The 22,018-nt window shown below is 41.0% G+C and overlaps 1 protein-coding gene across 6 annotated transcripts in view; it reads left to right on the forward strand.

The window, feature by feature from the left end:
- DEUP1 (deuterosome assembly protein 1) overlaps positions 1–22,018 on the forward strand; it is a 214,961-nt gene that overhangs the window by 110,662 nt on the left and 82,281 nt on the right. For 5 of the 6 annotated variants that reach the window (XM_064577122.1, XM_064577125.1, XM_064577126.1 and 2 more), the window contains one exon: positions 17,905–17,975. In XM_064577122.1, the coding sequence (XP_064433192.1) occupies positions 17,929–17,975 (47 nt within the window). In that variant the 5' untranslated portion in view covers positions 17,905–17,928. Of the gene's footprint in view, positions 1–16,597; positions 16,702–17,904; positions 17,976–22,018 lie in introns of those variants that run through there. The other variant, XM_045894603.3, reaches the window with a different exon arrangement.

Below are 22,018 nucleotides of genomic sequence, written 5' to 3' on the forward strand. Positions count from 1 at the left end.
TCCTTTTCCCAGACTAAAATTATGAAAACTCTCAGATGTGTCCAGAAAAAGAAGCCGAGGAATATGTAGCACGAAATCTAGTTCATGGTGCTCTCGCAAACAGGGCTATTTCCTGCCCACATGGCTGTATTCCATAGTGCTGTGATTCCGAACAAGGCTTGTTAGAAACAACTTTTGGCAATTTAGGGGAGCTATCTTCTCTAAAAAATAAATTCACATTATTCTGGTGGAACATTTTGGAATGTACCTGAGAGATATACTCGCCTTCAGTCTGCGGTGACCTCAACATCCAGAAACCCAAATTATCTTGGAAAGTTTGTAAATTGCTTTGTAAAGAAGGCATCAATCTCATTATCGTGGTGTTGTGTTGAAATTCCTTATGCGGTCTTATTTCTGAACAGACTGGGGGAATTCTCTCAGCTTGATAAGGATTTATATCCTTAGATGGTAGAGAATGATGATCACTGGTGAAAGGAAACCACACTTTCCTTTTTTCTCTTTTCATAGTTAAATGTTTCAGTTGCATTTTCTCACTTTAACTGGGCATAAGTCACTTACCCATTGATGGCTAAATGAAGTCTGCAAACCATGAAGGGAAAAAAATATTCATTTTTCTGAGATTGGAATCGACAGCAGTGAGCATTACCCTTCAGGCAAGAAAAAGATAATTTCAGTGTTCATTATTTAAAATTGTGCAGTTGTTTTCTTTTCTTGAAACCTCCTTTTTCTTTGAACAAACAAGATGGGGAAACAACTATATAAATGTTTATTTCCAAGAAAGTCAGCTGAGCATTGTAGAAAGAATGTGGGCTTTGAATTCATACAGACAAGAGTTTGAATCTCAGCTCTACCACTTAATAGCTATATGATTGTTGCTAACTTATTTACCCTCATTGGATATTAATTTCCTCATTTCTATAGTAGGAAATAATAATGCCTACAGGGCTGCAGAAAAGATTAAATTAGGTCAGTTATGTATATGATATACACTTGTCACATAGTAAGCGCCTAATAATAGTTGCAATTAGCATCATTATTATTGTCGTTTACTAGTATTATTGTTATATAGCTATTCTGCTATGTTTATTTTTTAATTTTTTTTAAAGTTTTTATTGTTATGTTAATCACCATACATTACATCATTAGTTTTTGATGTAGTGTCCCATGATTCATTGTTTGTGCGTAACACCCAGCTATTCTGCTATGTTTAAAACAGAGAGGAAAGTATATGGCCACTTCTAGAAACAGATTGGCCTGAGCAAGTTATAAAATAAAGAACTTAGTCAGAGAATACTTGAATGATAATCGAATAGTGATAAAGGGGACGGGAAAAGCTAACTAGAATGATTGGTTGCTAAGGTATTTTTTCCCCAGTTAAAAGTCCATCCCATGGGGTTAAAGGAAGACTTTCTGCATATCTGAATTCAATGATTCCATCATTCATCCACTCAGAAACTGCTCATTTATGTCGTGTGAAAGGAACAAACAATGGGACCATGCAAGGAAAACGTCATCTGAACCGTAAATACACCAAGAAAAAAAAAAAAAAAGCTCACCCTCAGCAAAAGTTAAAGAATATAGATTAATAAAAATATCAGATACTTTCTCTCATAGGATTGAGAAAAATTAGAAAGACTAATAACATATAAATTGGCAAAGATATAGAGACACTCTCATCCACCATTTGTGAGAGTGTAAATTGTTACAACTTTTACACTCCCCAACTTTTTTTGGGGGAGGAAATTTGACAATATCTATCTAAATTTAAAATGTGCACAGGCAGACCAATTTTAAGAATTCATCCTACAGAGGGGCGCCTGGGTGGCTCAGTCGGTTAGGTGTCTGCCTTCAGCTCAGGGCATGATCTCAGGGTCCTGGGATCGAGTCCCGCATCGAGCCTGCTTCTCCCTCTCCCTCTGCCCCTCCCTCTGCTTGTGCTCTCTCTCTCTCAGATAAATAAATAAAATCTTGAAAAAAAAAATAATTCATCCTACACACATAATATCCTGGGAACATAAAGATATTTCTACAAGGAGATTTGGTGCAGCGTTGCTTATAATTGCAAAAAAGGAAGGAGGGAGAATGACATACTTCTGTTACATATTTCTGGGTGATAGTTATCCCCAAGATTAGCAGTTCAAAACAACAGATCTTTATTATCTCACAGTTTATTATTTCACAGTTTCTGAAGGTGGTGAATTTGGCTGTGGCTTAGCTGGGTGGTTCTAGCTCAGCGTCTATCATGAGTCAAGATGTTTGCCAGGAGTGCAGTCTTCGAAGGCTTCACTGGAACGGGAGGATCTGCTCACATGTCTGTTGGCAGAGGGCCTCAGTCCCTCTCCACATGGACCACCTGAGCCTCTCCCTAGAGCTGCTTGAGCATTCTCATGACATGGCAGCTGGCTTCTCCCAGAACGAGTGATCTAAGAGAGAGCAAGAGGAAGCTGCCATGCCTTCTGTGGCCTCGCCTTAGAAGTCACACACTATCATTTCTACAATATTCTACAGTATCAATATTCTATCCATTCTAGAATATTCCAAGTCATCAAGTCCAGTCTAAGCTCAAGGGAAAGTGATTTTTGTCTCCACTTTTTGGAGGGAAGAGTGTTGAATGATTCATGGACATATTTTAAAACTACCCCAACTTGTCCTCTGGCCATAAATTATTAAAATTATTTTCACACAGAAAATATACTCATCCCCTTCCAAACCTACCCCTGTCCACCCCCAAATCTCAACCCTTTATAGTATCAGCTTAAAGTTCAGAAGCACGTCATGTTAGTTGGATCCAGGTATGGCTGAAGCTTCTCAGGTGTCATTCCTTAAGTGCAGCTCCTCAAATACAGTTCCTTTGATCTCAAGCCCTATGAGCTAAAAAGACAAGTTATCTGCTCACATACACACCCAATATACATATGTGGGACAGGCAAAGGATAACCACTCTAGACATTCCTGTTTAAAAAGAGGAAAATGGGAGGCCCAAAGCTATCACTGTTCTAAGTCACAATTTAGAAGTTTCTTGATTTGAATTCAGTCCTACTCCTGCCCAGGAATGATTCTCTGTGGCCCTTGCCTCCACATTCTGGGTGCTTGATTACCTCTTCTGATTTATCCTTCCTCTTCCTTGAAAAGTAGGCTGTTTTGGAGCTGTGTACTTTCTCAGTAAAATTTTGGATTCCAAATGCCTCATTTCACTGTGTACTCTGTCTCCTTCAGTCTAAGCCAGTGGTATTTCTGTAATTGGAATTATTTTTAGGAACCTGTGGGCCTCCTATGAGTCTTATTCAGGTCCCCTTCATTAGACAAAAGCCACACTCCAAATCTCTTCAATGTAAATTCTCTCAACCTTGGACTTCTGCTGAACTATGGAAGGACAGCATCCTTAAGCTTCTTTAAAGTTCTGTTGTTTGAACAGCTTTCTGAGGCACCATCTTAGTTAGATCTTCCTGAAGTCGTATGTAAACAAGGTATTCTGTAGCTACACCCTCAGCCTTATCTCTAGACTATATCTTCCTGGCAGTGGCCTCGATTTGATCTTTGTTGGGAAGCCATTTCTTCATTTTAGTTTTGTTTGCCATTTGGAAGCATTGGCAATCTTCAAAACCATCCAGTCTGGCTTCTCCACGTTTAACAATCCCTTCTTTAGTTCCCCACTTTCTTCTCACACATTCTTGTCACTGGCAAGAAGAAATTGGGTGGCACCTCAGCACTTTATCTGGACATCTCTTTAGCTAGATCACCCAGGTCATTAGGTGCATGTTCTACCTTCCACATTACCACGGGGGACACTAAGTTTTCTGCCATTACATAACAAGGATCCCCTTTTCTTCGGTTTCCATAAAGCTTTTGCTTACTTGCTTTTGAGACTTTACCCACAGCCTCCCAATGGCAATCAAGCTTTCAGTGATAGTTTCATTCGGCTTTTCCTAACACCCTTCCTCAAAGCCCTGACAGCATTTGCCCACTATCCAATTCCAAAGTCACTCCCACATTTTTAGGTTTTAATATGACAGCACCCAATTTCCAGGTACCAAAAGCAGTATATGTTATCTACTGCTGTGTATCAAATTACTCCAAAATATAGCAGCTTAGAACAACCATGTAGTATATCACTGTTCCTGTGGGTCAGGAATCAGGAAGCAACTTAACTGGGTGGTTTGGCTCAGGGTCTCTCAGGAGATTACAGTCAAGATGTCAGTCAGGGCTGCATTCCTTGGAAGACTTGACTGGGGCTGGCAGACCCACTACCAAGATGGTTCACTCAAATGTATACCGGCAGAGGGCCACAGTCCCTCACTGGCTATTGGCAGGGGCCCCTAGTTTCTTGCCATGTGGGCCTTTCTTTAGGGCTGCTTGAGTGTCCTGGTGACACAGAACTGGCTTCTCCTTGAATGAGTGGTCTGGGAGACAGAGAGCAAAGGGGAAGCTGCAATGTCTTTTATGATCTGTTCTCAGACGTCACACACTGTTGCTTCCACTATATTCTATTCATTAGAAGTGAGTCACTAACCCCACACTCAGAAGAGGGGAATTATGCTCGACCTTTTGGAGAGGACTATCAAGAATTAGTGGGGTTATTTTATTTATGAATGTATCTTTTTTTTAAAAGATTTTATTTATTTGACAGAGAGAGAGACACAGTGAGAGAGGGAAAACAAGCAGGGGGAGTGAGCACGAGAGGGAGAAGCAGGCTTCCCGCCGAGCAGGGAGCCCGATGTGGGGCTCGAACCCAGGACCCTGGGATCAGGACTTGAGCTGAAGGCAGATGCTTAACGACTGAACCACCCAGGGGCCCCATTTTATGAATGTATCTTAAAACTACCTCAATACCCATTAAAATAATGGAGTATGTAAAAAAATACTAACTTAGAAAAATGTTGTTGATACACCATTAAGTAAAAAAGAACAGAGCAAGTTTTATAATATGTATAGCATGATCCTATATTTTGGCAGAAACAAATATAACCTTGCATATGTAGGTATAAACACAGAAATATCCAGAAGCCTACAGACCAAAATGTTGATAGTGCTTACAGAGATCTGGTAGATAGTTGTAAACTAGCCTCGTGGAACTAAAAAGGAGTGGATTTTATATGTTACTTTGAAAAAAGAGTAATGATTTCTTTTTCCTCCTTTGTGTTGTTCTGTGTTTTCCAAACTTGCTAAAAGAAACATGTGTTGCTTATATAATTAGAAGGTAGCAAGGTGCATAATTGGGAGAGATTTAACAGTTAGCTATAAATATTGAATTGAGATTGAAAGAGAACAGAGATGAGATCCCACCCAAGTCTCAACATAATGATCAAATATCCAAGAAGAAAACCTGTGTGTTCCTACTGAAGATTTGATTTGTTAAAAGTTGATAAAAGCAGACATGTACATTGTGAAAAATAATTTCAATTCTATTTGCAGTACTACACGGTAAATGTTGACAAGATTTTAAGAAAGAGTACGTAACAAATGATTTCTAATTAACACAAAAATATGGAAGATTGAAACATGATTTACCTATTTTTCCCTCCTAAAACTCCAATACAATGACAGTAAAGGGTTACAAACACACACACACAGTGAGAGAGAAGAAGAGAGGAGGGGGAGATACAGATAGAGATGGAGGGAGAGAAGGAGGAGAGAGAGCAAAGGGAGAGAATAGGAAAGAAGACAGTGGTATAATTTTAACTGGATAACTGCTCTGGATAACTCTCACAATATTAAATGGATAAATCCACCATGGATAAATGGTGACTAACTCCACTGACCACAGGAAGCTGAAATCTAAGCCCACCAGGACTAAATCTAAGAAGCATATCAACCCATGTCAAGGACTTAAAAAAAAAAAAAAAAAAAAAAAAGCTCAGGAACTGACTCTACCAAGTACTTCAGAATATGGGAGAACAGGTAGAGAAGAAAACAAGAGGGTTGGTTTGAAAGTCCACAAAGGATATAGATTATTACCCAGGTCCTTTCCCCAGCTGGGTCACTGCCTCTTCATGAAGCTGGCAGAAAATCAGAGGTTTACTCTCTGAAGATGGCAAACCAGAGGTCTCTGGACTTAGTGCATTCAGCAGAAAGAATACAGTTACCATACCTAACACAGGGAACTGAATGAAAGCCTCTCTTCTAAACAACCTCTTCCATGGCTCAGCTCTTAGATGCTGGCAGCCATATTGAAGGGCAGGATATTGAAGGAATTCTCTCAGAGGAAAGTGATCAGCCAAAAAGGAAAATGAGGGGAAAAAATGAAATGTTGACACTTGGGAGTCTCCCAACGAAATGGTTGTGTTCTGCCCAATTATCCTCCCATGAAGCCCAGTCTTTAATAAGCCCTACTCTGTCTCACAACATAGGGCTTCTTTCTTAAATCTGAGCCAAAATAAGAATGATGAGAGATTTGAGGGCAACTTTTAACATCACAGAGACCAAAACTAATAGAAAAGATAACACAAGTGAAACTGACAACTTAAGCAGCAGAAGAAAAACAGACAATAATTATCTTCAGGGCAATAAGAAAAAGCATTACATCCATGACATACACACACACACACACACACACACAAATTATGAAAAAAGAACATTTGGAAAACAAAATAGAGCACCTAGGGGCACCTGGGTGGCTCAGTCGGTTAAACGGCTGCCTTCAGTTGGGGTCATGATCCTAGGGTCCTGGGATCGAGTCCCCTCATTGGGCTCCCTGCTCAGCTGCAAGTCTGCTTCTCCCTCTGCCCCTAACCCTGCTCATGCTCTCTCTCTCTCTCATTCAAATAAATTAAAAAACAAAATAGATCACCTAAAAATTTTAAAATATGACACCAGAAATTACAAATCTGGAAGAAAATTTAGAATACCTTAATGATGGGTATATAGAAAACTATCAAATGAAAAAGAGATAATTGTTAATTTCAGGGGAAACAACATATAAGAAAAGAGTATAACAAAATATTGGCTCAGATAAAAATAATGTTTACATGGATAGAATAATGTAAACTCAAATACTGATCTATGAAAAAATATATGGTTATATAGATGGGTGGATGCAGAGAAGTCTGTGTTTGGGGGAGTTATGATTGTATTCAACACTGGGGATGATCTAGGTAATATGTAAAATACAAAATTAAAAAATAGTACAATAAACTCATCCATTAAAAAGCTGTGATAGATATTTGTCATTTCTTTTCAGGCTGTCCAGCTCCTTTTGTACAACATCTTATTGTATTTGGGAAGTTTACTGCCATATGAGCTCTTTATCCCCAAAATAACCCCCAAATTCTGTTCCAGTGTCCCTGGCAGCTCGCCTGGACCCTGGTCTCCACTACCGGACTTGCTCCCTTGAGAGCCTGACTTCGAAGCGGGTGCCTGGAGGAAGGGGCCCCCATGGAGAACATTTGGCCAGTGAGGGGAGTGGCAGAATCAGTCAGCCTTGGAAGGTGGCCACAAGGTTGAGTTTCAGAGCAGCATTGGCTCCAGTGGGGCAAGTGGTGGTAGAACTTTTTCTTTTTTTAAGGGCAGTCTGTCACATGGCTTTACCCTTTGTTCCTAGAAGCTTAACACCCCCATGAGCCACCCAATTGTATGAGTCCGTCTGCTGTTTGTAAGTAACAACCTGGGAACTGCCGAGGCAAATACAGAAAAACAGCCCCAAAACCTCACATGGTCATCTTGGGAGTGAAAATCACGAGTGGGAAGAGGTGCATCAGGAGACTACTGGTTTTTTGGGTTTTTTTTTTAATATTTTATTTATTTGTCAGAGAGAACGAGAGAGAGAAGCAGGGGGAGTGGCAGGTAGAGGAAGACGCAGGCTCCCCACTAAGCAGGGAGCCCGATGCCGGGCTCGATCCCAGGACCCCGGGATCATGACCTGAGCCGAAGGCAGACGCTTCACCGACTGAGCCACCCAGTCCCGAGACCACTGTTTTTTATTATAAGCCTTTGTCTTCCTATTGGGCTTTCTAACCATGACTATTTTAGTTTCTAACCATGTAAAAGTATAAGTTTGATAAAAATTAAAATTGAAACAAAAGGAAAGAAAACAGAAACAATGAGAACTATCTTTTGGAGAGCGTAAATGCAAGACACAGTGGTACCCTTGTTTGTCTGTGGAGGACATTACTAATTGATAACAGCTCTCTTTCCCTCTGGGGCCTGGAAACAGACTCACAAATCTTCCCAATATCTATTTCTAGGTATAATGAAGGTGGGTCTTCCGATGAAAACTATTTGCTATTCTTAGCCTAAGAGGAAATACTCAATGTCTTATAGGCCTGGACCTGCATTCCTGAACTTAAGTGAAAACAAGCCCAGAATATGTTTTATGGAATACAGAATTAGAACATTTATCCGGTACACCTAATTCTGACAAATACCTTAATTAAAGGTTATAAGTCACCACTATAAAACTCTATTATTCCAGTGAAATTGTTACAGTTGAAAAAAAAAAGCCATTTAGTTTTCTGAACATGAACATGAAGATATATTTTGAAGCTTTATAGCACTATGATTAATAGAATTTTATTACTTGAGAGTTTTCAAAGTAGTGCAAATCTCCTCACTGACAATATTGGCATGACACTATAGAAGAAAAAAATATTTCTTCAAGTCAACATATAGTTAATTCACATTTGGAGATAAGGCTACCATGACAATATGATAATTTAATGAGGTTTGAACAGCTTCAGAAAAGGGATTATTAAAAGGAATAGAAAAGAAATGTTTTGTGAGAGAAAAACAGAATACCAGAATTACCTGGACAATTTTTAATAGTCATTTGCAAGGACTTCTTGTCACTTCTTTTATTATAATTCTTTCTTTCTTTCCTTCTTTCTTCCTTCTTTCTTTCCTTCCTTCCTTCCTTTCATTCTTTCTTTCCTTCTTTCCATTTCTACTACTACAGTGGTTGGTTTATTTATCTATGATAAAAATGAGTTTCTGTACAAGATTTAAGAAGCATACTTAAATCCATCGAGCAGAGCATCAGTTAAAAATCTCCTGGCATTTTGGCGTGCCTGGGTCTCTCAGTCAGTTAAGTGTCTGACTTCGGCTCAGGTTATGATCTCAGGATCCAGTCCCCTTGTCCAGTTCCCCACTCAGTGGGGAGTCTGCTTTTTCCTCTCCCTCTCCATTTGCCCTTCCCCCCACTCGTGCTCTCTCTGTCTCTCAAATAAATAAATAAAATCTTTTTTTTTAAGATTTGTATTTATTTGACAGAGAGAGACACAGCGAGAGAGGGAACACAAGCAGGGGGAGTGGGAGAGGGAGAAGCAGGCTTCCCACTGAGCAGGGAGCCCGATGTGGGGCTCGAACCCAGGACCCTGGGATTATGACCTGAGCCGAAGGCAAATGCTCAATGACTGAGCCACCCAGGCGCCCCAATAAATAAAATCTTTTTTTTTTTAAAGATTTTTTTTATTTATTTATTCATGAGAGAGAGAGAGAGAGAGAGAGAGAGAGAGAGAAGCAGGCTCCCAAGGAGCAGGGAGCCCTATGCGGGACTCGATCCCAGGACCCTGGGATCATGACCTGAGCCGAAGGCAGACGCTTAACCGTCTGAGCCACCCAGGCGCCCCCCAATAAATAAAATCTTACAAAAAAAAAAACAACTCAGGGCACCTGGGTGGCTCAGTCAGTGAAGCATCTGCCTTTGGCTCAGGTCATGGTCTGAGCCCCATGTCGGGCTCAGTGCTCAGCGGGGAGTCTCCTTAAGGATTTTCTCTCTCCCTCTGCCCCTCCCCACCACCCCACTCCAACTGTCTGTCTCTCTCTCTCTCAAATAAATAAATAAATCTTAAAAAAAAAAACTCTTTTAAATTAAAAAAAATACCCTACCCTTAAGAAGGTGATGGAGCATATTCTCTATTCCTTAATTGTGGGCCGCACACGGTGACTTTCTTCTCAAGAGTCTAGTACAGAAAGGGTTGGGGGCGTAAGTTTACACTGGAGTGAAATGACAAATAGCATCTCAACCAGGTGACCAAGATCCACATCAATATAAATCAGGATGATAGCAGGTACCCTTTTTTAAAAATTTTTTTAATTAACATACAATGTATTATTTGTTTCAGGGGTACAGCTCTGTGATTCATCAGTCTTACACAATTCACAGCGATCACCATAGCACATACCCTCCCCAATGTCCATCATCCAGCCACCCCATCCCTCCCAACCCCCACCACTCTAGAAACCCTCAGTTTGTTTCCTGAGATTAAGAGTCTCTTATGGTTCGTCTGCCTCTCTGGTTTCGTCTTGTTTCATTTTTCCCTCCCTTCCCCTATGATCCTCTGTCTTATTTCTCAAATTCCTCATATCAGTGAGATCATATGATACTTGTCTTTCTCTGATTGACTTATTTCGCTTAGCATAATACCCTCTAGTTCCATCCATGTTGTTGCAAATGGCAAAATTTCATCTTTTTGTTGGCTGCATAATATTCCATTGTGTGTGTGTGTATGTGTATACACAAAACACACACACACCACATCTTTATCCATTCATCTGTTGATGGACATCTAGGCTCTTTCCATAGTTTGGCTATTGTGGACATGATAGCTGGTATCCTTGATCCAATGTGCTAAAAATGGCAGTTTATTTCTGTGATCTTCCTCCCCAAACCCATAATCCCAGTCTAATCAGGAGAAAAACACAAGACAAATTCCATCTGAGGAACATTCCACAAAACCCCTAACCAGCACTTCTTGAAACTGTCAAGATGATCAAAAACAAGGAAATTCTTAGAAACTGTCACAGCCAAGAAATGCGCAAGGAGACCTGGTAACTAAATGTAAGGTGTTATCCTGGATGGGGCCCTCCAACAGAAAAAAAGGACATTAGGTAAAAACTAAGGGAATATGAGTAAAATATGGACTTTATTTAATAATAATGTACCAGTATTGGTTTATTAATTGTAACAAAAGGACCATACTAATGTAAGATGTTGTTAATAAGGTCTACTGGATGTGGGGTATAAGGAAACTTTTTATATTATCTTTACAGTTTTTCTTAAATCTAAAACTGTTCTAAAATAAAAGACTTACTTTTTTTTTTTAAGTCACAACAATAGAATAGCAGAAAACACATCCATCTTGACTTTGGCCCCAAGTGAAGGGAAATTCTTTCTCTGGAAATTTGTATCGTAAGTTGTCCGTACACTTATTTTTCATTCATTCATATTACCTGTATTGTCTGAAAATTTTCCCGTGAAGAATTTAATATAAAGTGGTTTGGGGTTGAGTAGGCTCCAAGGCAACTTCAAAAGCAAATGCAAATCCTCTCTGGAAGAATTTAACCTTAATGTAGTCTCAAAGATGTAGTCTCAGAAATAAGTTCTTCTCCCCAAATTATCTCATAGTCAAAAATCATAAAACACACACACACAAATAAGACAACATGATAAGAACTAGCATTGATAGTTCTTGAAATTTTTGAGGTTGGAATCATAAGACACAAAATAAAAAATGACTATGAGTAATATGTTTAAAAAATTAAAAGCGAAGCTTGAACATTTGACACAGAAACAGGAATTATAAAAAGTGACAAAGATGATTTGCAAGTTATGCAAATTAAATCTTTCTATTTCAAATTAAACAAATACTTCTTGAGTACCCACTATAGGCTAGGGCATGAACTGGGTATATTCATATATATTATGTTTCATTTTCATAACAATAAATAATTATATTAAAAAGTACTAAAGTTGGAAACCTTCATCTTAAAATATTTTTCATTGTTTTGTCTTCTCTCTACTATCTGCAAACTTTCTTCTGATCTATTTTCCATTTCACAAATTCTCTCTGCACCTGTATCAAACTACTAGTACACACATCTGTCGTGTTCTTAATTATGGTTGTTAGTAATTTTTTTTTTGTTCTAGAATTTGTTTGGTTCCTTTTCAAAGATGTTAAGTCACCTTTTTTTAAGACTTTATTTGAGAGAGAGAGAGTGAATGGGAAGGAGAGGGAGAGAGAATACAAAGCAGACTATGCTGAGTGCAGAGCCTGATGTGGGGCTCCACCCCACAGCCCAAGATCATGACCTGAGCCGAAACCAAGAGCCGGACACTCAACTGACTGAGACACTCAGGTGTCCCGCTAAGTCACTTTTTATATTTAGTCTCCCTAAAGACTTTTTAAATCTTGTCTTTTTGTCTTTAACCATACTATTCATAGTTTTACAATTGTTTTCTGATTCCAGGATCTAAGGCTTCCGTGGTTTTGTTTCTGTGGTCTGTAGTTTCTATTGATTTTCTATTGATGGCATCTTGTTTCCTGGCCCTGGATTATATTTGAGGATGTTCTGGTAATTGTATTTGAGAAATTATTCTTCGGAGTAATTTGAGGTCTAGAATGATTTTAATCTTCACCAAAGAAAATGTCTGCTTGCTTCCTCCAGGTGTCTTAATCTACCAGTCGGATACTGCCCCATCCATGCTCAGAGACTGAGGCTGTCCTGAATTACCCAGGCAATCCAAAACTGGGTTACAAATCTGTGAGGGTACTTATTTATTTCCATCTCACCATTTTCCTGAGGGCAAAGCCTTGTGGGGTTCCAATTTAAAGGCAGAACTCCTTACCTGGAGTGAGGCCAGGCTTTGTCTTTTGTCGTCTTTGCTTCATAGGACCAACAAAACCACCTTTGTAGTTATTCCTTCCAGAGTATCATATACCTTCCAGGCAAAAAGCAGCATTGAGTGCTGGGCCCACTTCTCTAGGTTCTTGCCTTTTCCTAGACTTTGACCCAATGATTTCTCACTATCATATTAGCTTGGGGCTTGAAAATCTTTAACAGAGATGAACTTCTAGAAAGAGTTGACTCCCCAGAGGGAGCTCCAAATTCGTTTTCCTCACTGGGGACTTTTCACTGTGCCTGATTCCAGGAAATAAGTTATTCCATCCATGAAACTTTAGCTCAAGATTATAAAAAATCTTTTGTTTCCCTTAATGCCCAAGAGAGGATGACTTTTCAAAACCACAGTGCTAAAACACTAAGGGTCTATAAGAAGAAAAAGTAGAGGAAAAAAATTATGATTGCCGTTTTCCTAAGAATTTGGTTTTGTTTTCTGAACCTACAATGAGTCCTGATGTTTATAATTCCCATCAGGAAGACACACTCCTTTGGCATCTAGGTCCCTGGCCAGACAAAACTAAGAGGTAAGGCCCTCCCATTTACTCTGAATTCTCTTTGGAGAAGCAGCCCTTACTAGGAGAATTGATAGGACTGTGAATCATAATGCAGTGAAAGACCTCTCCCTGCCTGGCGAAGGGTCCCAGTTATGTGCTTCTCTTCAGATGTCTGATCCCTCTTCCAACCTAGAGACAGTGAATGAGGATTTTGATGGAGGAGACTTTCATAGTCCCTCTCAAAAACATCCAAATAATTTAGAATCTCTCTCATTGCGTGACCCTTCACATTTAACAGAGGGCTTTATACTACATTGGCCAGGCACCTGTATTCTGGGGCTGTGCTGTCCAGTATGGTAGCCACCAGTCATGTGTGGCTATTGAGCACTTGAATATGGCTCTATGAACTGATCGTGCTGTAAGTATAAACTACGAACCAGATTTTGAAAACTTAGTATGGAAAAAAAGAATGTACAAAAATTATCTCAGTAATTTTTATATTGACTATATGTTGAAATAGTATTTTGGATTTATTGAGTTAAATAAATATATTATTAACACCTACTTTTTATTTTTTTAATTTGACTACTACAATATGTAAAATTACATAAGTGGCTTGCATTATATTTCTATCGGACAGTGCTGCCTCTAGGGTGATCTTGGTTCTAAAGACTGAATTTCCTCTTCCTGAATAGTTATTTTCCGAACTAGGATATGCACTGAAGTATCTTCAGAAAATTCCTGAACTTGCTTCCATTTATAGAAGTGGCATGATATAATAAGAAAAAAACACCTGGGTTCTAATCTCTTTTGTTATTAGCTAGTAATGAAGGTAGTCAAATCATTTTAACTCTTCGAGTCTGAGTTTCTTTATATAAAATGAAAGGGTTGAACCATGTTCCCTCTATGGTTTCTTCCAGTTCTATGATTATTTGATCTTTATTATGTTAAAATTTCTCCTAAAATAGTTTCCATGGATAAGATGGACTTAGCTTTTTATTATAATGTATATATAATTTTAAACCTTCTTTTGAAGATACAAAAATAAATATTTCCCTTGTAAAAAAGATGTTAAGCTAATTTATATAACCCTGTATATGCTAACATGCACATTCCTTTTCTGTGCTGTTATTGCAGGTTTTGCTGTGAAAACTATTTTGTTAATGATAGTTTTTCCATTTTTAAGGTTCAATCTATGGCTATGATTATTATTTATTTTATATCATTGGTCCCCTAGCTTCTCCTCCACAGATCATTCTTCTTCCTCAGACATTATGTCTTCTATACTCTCTTTTGGCCATTTCTGGTTATATTTCATGTCTTATTCTGGCCTCAGTCTCTTTCAGGACTGAGTTCTCTTGCTATCTCTTACCAGCAGCCTGGTCATATTCTTCCCCTCCTTTAGACTCAGGGACTTCCTGCTTTCCTCATCCCTTTCACAACAATTTCATCTGAAAAGATACAATAATAGGTCCACTTCTGGGTAAATTCCAGTCTTTGCAGTTACTTTTTATTTGAAGGGTGGGGGGCAGTGAGGTGGTGGGAAGGTAGGTCTTTACATTTTGAGCCTCTATTCCTATTAAATTGAGTGGAGTGTTTCCATTCTATATTTAAATTTTCTTAAACTCCATCACATACTTATGCTTTGCAAGCCCTGCCCACACCCATTCTTTCTTGTAAAAATGTGGCTTTAAACACATCTACAGTTACCTATGCAAGTAGGTATGTCTGCTCAAGAAACCTACTCAACCTTAACTTTTGGACAGAGTTTGAGGAGCACTGAATTTAGAGTAAGGCGATCTAGGTTCATTTTCTTAGCTGCATTTGAACCAGATGTATCAGCTTGGACAAATCCATTATCTGAGGTTTAGGTTCCTAATCTGCTAAAAGGAGCTATAATAACCGCTGTTACACATGTCACATGGTACTTCTGAGCATCTAAGGAAATAATGATCATGAAAGTACTTACTAATGGTAAAGCGTCCCTCAGCGTGAGTGATATTGGGCATCCTGAAACTTCATTAAATTTTGTTCCTACTTCCATTTTCCCTTCTTCGGGTCAGAATAAATACATTGACCCATTAAGCTTAGACAAGAATAAAGAATATGACTTAAGGTTTCCAGAATAATGGAAAGTTTCAATTTAAGATGAAATGATCATTCTCTTCATTCAATCATAATGAGAGCTATGAAACACTTATTAGAACTAATGACCTAAGTTACTTTACACAATTCATCTAGGAAACTTAATTTGTCAAGAAACAGCAAATGGTTTTTTGAAATTCAAATGGAACCTGGATGGAGGGATTGGGGTCAATGTTAAATTGATAGTCATTTTAAGGAGCAAATTAATGTTAATGTCATGAAAGTGGAGTGCAAAGAAAAGATTGTAAGAATTAGATGTTAATCAACTGGATGTTTGAGAAAGAATGCTGTTCCTAAAATTGAGGCAAAAATATTTTCCATATACAAATTCAAGGGCTTAAAAATATTACCCAAGGAATCAATAGAAAAAATCGTGTGTGTGTGTATACAAGTATATATATATTCTTTCCTGTTCTTTGAAATCAGAACTATGTGAGACAGAGCTTCTGTCATCTATTATTCTCGGAATTCAGTGAAAAAAGAAAAGAATTTGGAATCAGTCACTCGGTTCCCTCCTTCCCCTACTTAGGAGCTATTTCCTTCTCCTCTCCTGTCTGCTCCGCCTAACTGGCAAAGTTGTGCTAAGGACCAGGGCGCTGTGTGGGAAAAACAGGGACGGTTGCTGCTATCAGGACGACCAGAGCAGCTGTGCGCGGAGCAATGCAGTTTGAAACCCCCTAGCTCTTCTGAGGTGAAAGACACCTTGGCGAAGAGAAAGGCAGTTCTCTTGACCCCACGTCTGTTTCATTTCTGATGCCACTTCAATCGTGGGTAAGAGGGAGGAGCGCCGGGGGAATTTAAGAAAGTTGGATACAGGGGAGAATGGCTGGCTCAAGAGCATGCGACTCTTGATCTCTGAGGTTGTGAGTTCGAGCCCCACCTTCGGTGTAGAGATTACTTAAAAGTGGAATCTTAAAAAAAAAGAAAAGAAACTTGGACGCAGGCCGCCTCCCCGCCTCCCCTCTTCCTTCATTCAGCAAATACTTCTCCGACCCCTGTTGGGTGGCTGACCCTGGGCTCGTGAGAGCCGCGAAGAGGAAAGGACCCAGAACGCGGTTTCCGGGAGGACGCCGTCTAGGGAGCACACACCGGACGCGTACCTGCGGGTCGGCGAGGACCGGCGAGGACCTGGGAGCACCGCCCCCCCACTCCCGACAAAGCCCCTCCGCGGCTGCTGCCCAGCCCATCCCCCCGCACCCCTCCACGGCGGCGGCGGCCCGTTCCGGCCGCGTCCCCATGGCAACCAGTGGCGGCGCGGCGGGCAGGCGGCTGGCCGGGAGGGAGACGCCCTAACGGCCTCGGCGGCCGCGCGGAGGCCGCGCCGGGGTGGCGGGAGCGCGGCGGCGGGCGGCGGGCGGCGGGGCCTCCCGGGGCGGGCCGGGCGGAGGGTGACCCCGGCGTTCCTGCTCCGGGGACCTCAGACCTCTCGGGAGAGCGCGGCGCGGCGCAGGTAACCCGCCCCGGCCGCCGGGACCCGGTCTCGACCCCCCTCGACCCGGCGCCTCGGCTGCGCTTGCCCAGGGCGGGGGCGAGGGACCCCTGCAGGCCGGCTGCTGCGCGGGGGGCCGGGCGTGAGCCGTGCGCGCGCCGGCGGGGCGAGCCCGGGATGTCGGGAGGGTAGCGCGCCGGGTCTCCCTGAGTCGGCAGGTGTAGGTGCTAGCTGTGTGGCCTCGGGCAAGTCACCTAGCTTGTCTGTGCCTCGGTTTCCCTGACGTTAAAGTGAGTGACTGGAAGAACCTGCAAAATCAGTTTATTCATTTGTCCCTCCTGGTCAAGTTTTCGTTCCCTATCCCTGCTCCTCACCCCTCTGCTCCACACACAATCCCAGAGCCTCTCTTTAATTCCTTTAATTTGGAAGTGACGTGAGCCCGGGAGTCTCCCTCCTCGTTCTGCCATCTTGAATGCTATTTAATTGACTTTAATTCAGTGATTCAGAGGAGTTGAAGTTCTTTTCAATACTTTGTCCATTTATTCTCATGTATTTTTTTTAAATTAAAACTTTGTTGCTGGGGAAAACGTTTTTCTTTCCTTTTCTTTCTTTCTTTCCTTCCTTCCTCCCTCCCGCCCACCTTTCTTTCTTTCTTTCTTTTCTTTTCTTTCTTTCTTTCTTTTTCTTTCAGCAAGTACCAACATCCAGGTAAACAGGTGCCCACAAAGCCATTGAGGAATTGTAAGATTTATATTTTTAGGCAACTCTTAACCTGTTTGTCATAAATCTCATGGTATATTTATTCTAACAAAACCCAGAAAGGGCCAAAGAGAGAATTTACTTAAAATAAAGGTAAACTTTTAAGGGACAAGAAAGGAAAGTTTGAGAACATTTAGCTTTAACTCCTCTACAATAGGAATTCTCTTTTACTCATCTCATGTGATGAGCCCTTTGCAAAGTACCTGGCACCAAGCTGTTCTTCAAGAAATAGTGAATGAATGCTCATATCAGCCAATGTCATGTATTTCAACTCATGACTGAACCAATGTCATAAATGCAGGGGGGAATTTTTAAAAAGGGCCAAATTTCTGCATTTTGTATAACCAAGAGCTGCTACGCTTGGAGAAGTGCACACAGCATGGTTTGCCAATAGCAGAATTTTCTTGCTTTCTAGGTGAATAAAGTAAACGTTTTAGTAATCTAGATCATTTTCTCCCCTAATAGATTAAAAATCAAGAAACAAATCAGATGCAGCACTTTCTTGACATGGAGAACCAAGCCCATAATATGATGGGGTAAGTGTTGATTGAAAATTTTCAGTTTAATAAGTGGGTCCTTAACTATCCCCCAAACTCCCAGACGATACATGAATTTCAAAATTGAATATTAATAGAAGGATGTACCAATTACTTTTGGTGAGGTGGATGGAGGGAAATTCAAGTGATTCTAATCAAGAACCTATGGTATGTATCTTTCCAATTTTGACTATGGGTCTGTATTGGAAAATCACCATTTTCCAACTTTTAGTGAGTTTTTCCAGTGGTTTAGGGTGATGGGTGCCCACACAGCCCAATGTGCTCTTGGGTTCCCAGCAGCTCCCACCCAGTTTGCTTCTTTCTTGCTGCACTGAGTGTCCCAGGCTTCCCTCCACATTTGTCCTTAAGGCTGAACTCAACCCTTAAACAGCCTCAGAACAGATTTGGCTCCTACAGACTCTACAGAGAACAAACTGATGGTCACTGGAGGGCAGGTGGGTGGCGGGATGGGTGAAACAGGTGATGGGGATTGAAGAGTGCATTTATCATGATGAGCGCTGGGCGAGGTATGGAACTGCTGAATCACTATATTGTACACCTGAAACTAATATAACACCATATGTTAACTATCCTGGAATTAAAATTTAAAAACTTAATAAAATTAAAAAAAAAGATTTGGCTCCTCAAACAACAATAAGAACTGAATATTTTACCAAAGGTCTCATGAAGAGATAAGGGACAGAATTTGTACAGCATTCCCCACTGCAAAAAATTAAATTCCCTTTCACAAATACCTGTCCCCACCCCTCCCATGCCACCACGACCACCAAGGTTCCTTCTCCTGTTGTTTCATTAGTCAGCAGGCCACTGGCTAACCCCAAAGCTGGGGGCCGGGCAGAGGAGGGGACAGGTGAGGGGCGAACACGGGAGGGACAGTGGGTAGGAGTGGTACTCTAGTGTGTAATCTTGACTGTGACTGACTTGCACTCGTCAAACCTCTCCAAGTGTCTCCCTTTCAGTTATTCTGCTCAGACCATGACTTTGACATCATGCTAAAGGAAAGCTGCACAGGTCTGGGTAAGAATAACGGTCGGTTTTGTAAATCCTGCTGCATACTCCTCCTTACAACAGCCCGGCTGCTATTGTTCTCATTGTATAACTAAGAGAATCGAGTGTACTAATTAGATTATAGTCTAAGGTCTTGTAATAAGGAGACCCCGAAATACAGTGGTTTAAATAAGATTGCAGTTTATTTCTCTTTCATGGACAAGTTTTGGGATAAGCAGCCCAGGACTGGGAGGGCAGCTCTGCCCTCCTCACGGCATGATTTTTATGCCTGGACCCAAAGTGGTGGCTTCAGTTTCCACTGCTGTGCTCCTGCCAGAGCGAAGGGGGAAGGGCAAGAGGAGAGGAGATTTGGTTCCTTTTTGGAATGTGCCCTGGAAATAGCAGGCCTCACTTCTAGCCGTTTCCTGTGGGCCAGAACTTCGTCCCAGAGCTACAGCTAGCTAGCTGTAAGAAAGGGTGGAACATGTGGTCTCTAACTGAGCAGCTCGATGGCCTAGGTGATAAAAGGAAGAAGAATGGATGTTGGTGGACAGTTAGCAGCCTCTGCCACATTTCTGAGCTGAGAAAGGTAGAAAGAAAGAGAAATAAAGCAGCAGCTTGCCCCAGAATGTACAACTGGTTAGTGGAAAGGTAGGATTTGAATTCGGATACATGTGGCTCTAATCCCTGCATGCTTTGCTCCACAGGAAATGGGTGGCCCTGAGATGTGGGAGCAGCCTGCGTGCTCTCTGTGGCAGAGCCCGGTTAGGATTCGGGGCTGAGCGGGTGTTAGGTCCCTGCTGTGATGACGGCACTGAGGGCTAAGAGGCAGATTGAAGGTCTCAAACCCGAGGCTTGATACCAGATACCACTTGACTCCTGCAGATCTGAGGCCATGGAGACTGCTATTTGTCTTCATTCATTCTTTTGGGGGAAAAGTGTAGAATATTGAATGCATAGCAAGTACAACACTAAGTCTCTTGGTTTATACAAAGATCACTAAGAAACAGACCTTAAGGAGCTTAGAATTTAGTGGGGAGTCACAGAGCTTGTTTGGGTACAATGTAACCACAAGCCAGAAGTGAATGAGAATCACTAGAGGTTTCCCTGAGGAACTACCCTACTCATCCCAGCAGACATGGGACCAGACATTGTCTACCATGGTCTACAAAGCATGAAGAGCCAGGCTGGCTTTGCTTCTGTCCTGCATGCTATTGAGATATATGTAAAAATCTAGATCATAAAGACAATAAAACCTCATCAGCTTTCACAGAGGTGTGTTACAGAGCTTATCAAACCATGTCACCTACATACACAGTAACATTTTGTGGCGCAACTTCATCTAACAGATATTTATCTAGAGTCTACTATAAACCATTGATTGGTCTCAGCACCAAAAGAGAGCAGTGAACAAAACGAGGCCACTCCTCCAAGGGTTAGTGGGAGATACTAACATGTTTCATATGGTCATATGAAGAGAAACAAAGCAGGCTAAGGATGGGAGGTTGAATGGGGTGATCAAAGAAGGGTTCCTGGTCAGGTGGCTTTGGGGCAGAGATTATATTGGGCAAAGAGAGTTCCAGACAGTAGGAACAGAAAGTGTGAAGGGGTAAGGAGGGATTTTAGCCCAGAATATTCGTTGGGTGAGTCATTATGCTCTGACACCTGGGTTATCACAGGGTTTGATTTTAATTTTAAATCCATGATTTCCCCCAATTATAGGTGTTTGTATTTGTGCCATAATAATCAACTTAAACTCCTTCTAATCAAAACAGCCTTATCTGAGTTTGTCCTTTTCATTTGTTTTTAGAGTGTGTGCCCAGAACATAAATAATTACAGAATGAACAAATGATGTATTTGTATTGGCCTGTTAAAGAGAACCATGTCGGATTTTGCTTTGTTTACTTCTTAATTCCTACTCTTACTAGCTTGTCCTTGTATGATTTATTTTACTGATCTTGTACTCCTGATTTGTGAGTTGAAAAATCTGGTTCAGTTCTTTTTATGATTTCTGAATTTTATGATTTCTGAAATTTATGATTTCTTTAAGCTTCTCCTGAGCACAGCTCTGCTGTGGGCCATAGTATTAGTGTTTCCACTCTCATTTCCTAAATAGTCTGGTATTTCAACTTTGATTTCCTCCATGACTAATTTGAGATATTTAAGACATGTCACTTCTGGGGGGGGGGGTGTTAATTTTATATATATATATTTTTATTCTTATGTTAATCCCCATACATTACATCATTAGTTTTAGATGAAGTGTTCCATGATTCATTGTTTGTGCATAACACCCAGTGCTCCATGCAGAATGTGCCCTCCTCAATACCCATCCCCAGGCTAACCCATCCTCCCACCCCCCTACCCACTAGAACCCTCAGTTTGTTTTTCAGAGTCCATCGTCTCTCATGGTTCGTCTACGCCTCCGATTTCCCCCCGTCATTCTTCCCCTCCTGCTACCTTCTTCTTCTTCTTCTTTTTTTTTTTTTCTTAACATATATTGCATTATTTGTTTCAGAGGTACAGATCTGAGATTTAATAGTCTTGCACAATTCACAGTGCTTACCAGAGCACATACCCTCCCCAGTGTCTATCACCCAGTCACCCCATCCCTCCCACCCCAACCCCCACTCCAGCAACCCTGTTTGTTTCCTGTGATTCAGAATTCCTCATATCAGTGAGGTCATATGATACATGTCTTTCTCTGTTTGACTTATTTCGTTCAACATAATACCCTCCAGTTCCATCCACGTCGTTGCAAATGGCAAGATCTCATTCCTTTTGATGGCTGCATAATATTCCATTGTATATATATACCACATCTTCTTTATCCATTCATCTGTCGATGGACATCTTGGCTCTTTCCACAGTTTGGCTATTGTGGACATTGCTGCTATAAACATTGGGGTGCACGTACCCTTTCAGATCCCTACTTTTGTATCTTTGGGGTAAATACCCAGTAGTGCAATTGCTGGATCATATGGTAGCTCTATTTTCAACTTTTTGAGGAACCTCCATACTGTTTTCCAGAGTG

This window comes from Mirounga angustirostris, unplaced genomic scaffold, assembly GCF_029215605.1.
Source record: "Mirounga angustirostris isolate CCGP_5_RB_7025 unplaced genomic scaffold, mMirAng1.0.hap1 SCAF_13, whole genome shotgun sequence".
NCBI lineage: Eukaryota > Metazoa > Chordata > Mammalia > Carnivora > Phocidae > Mirounga > Mirounga angustirostris.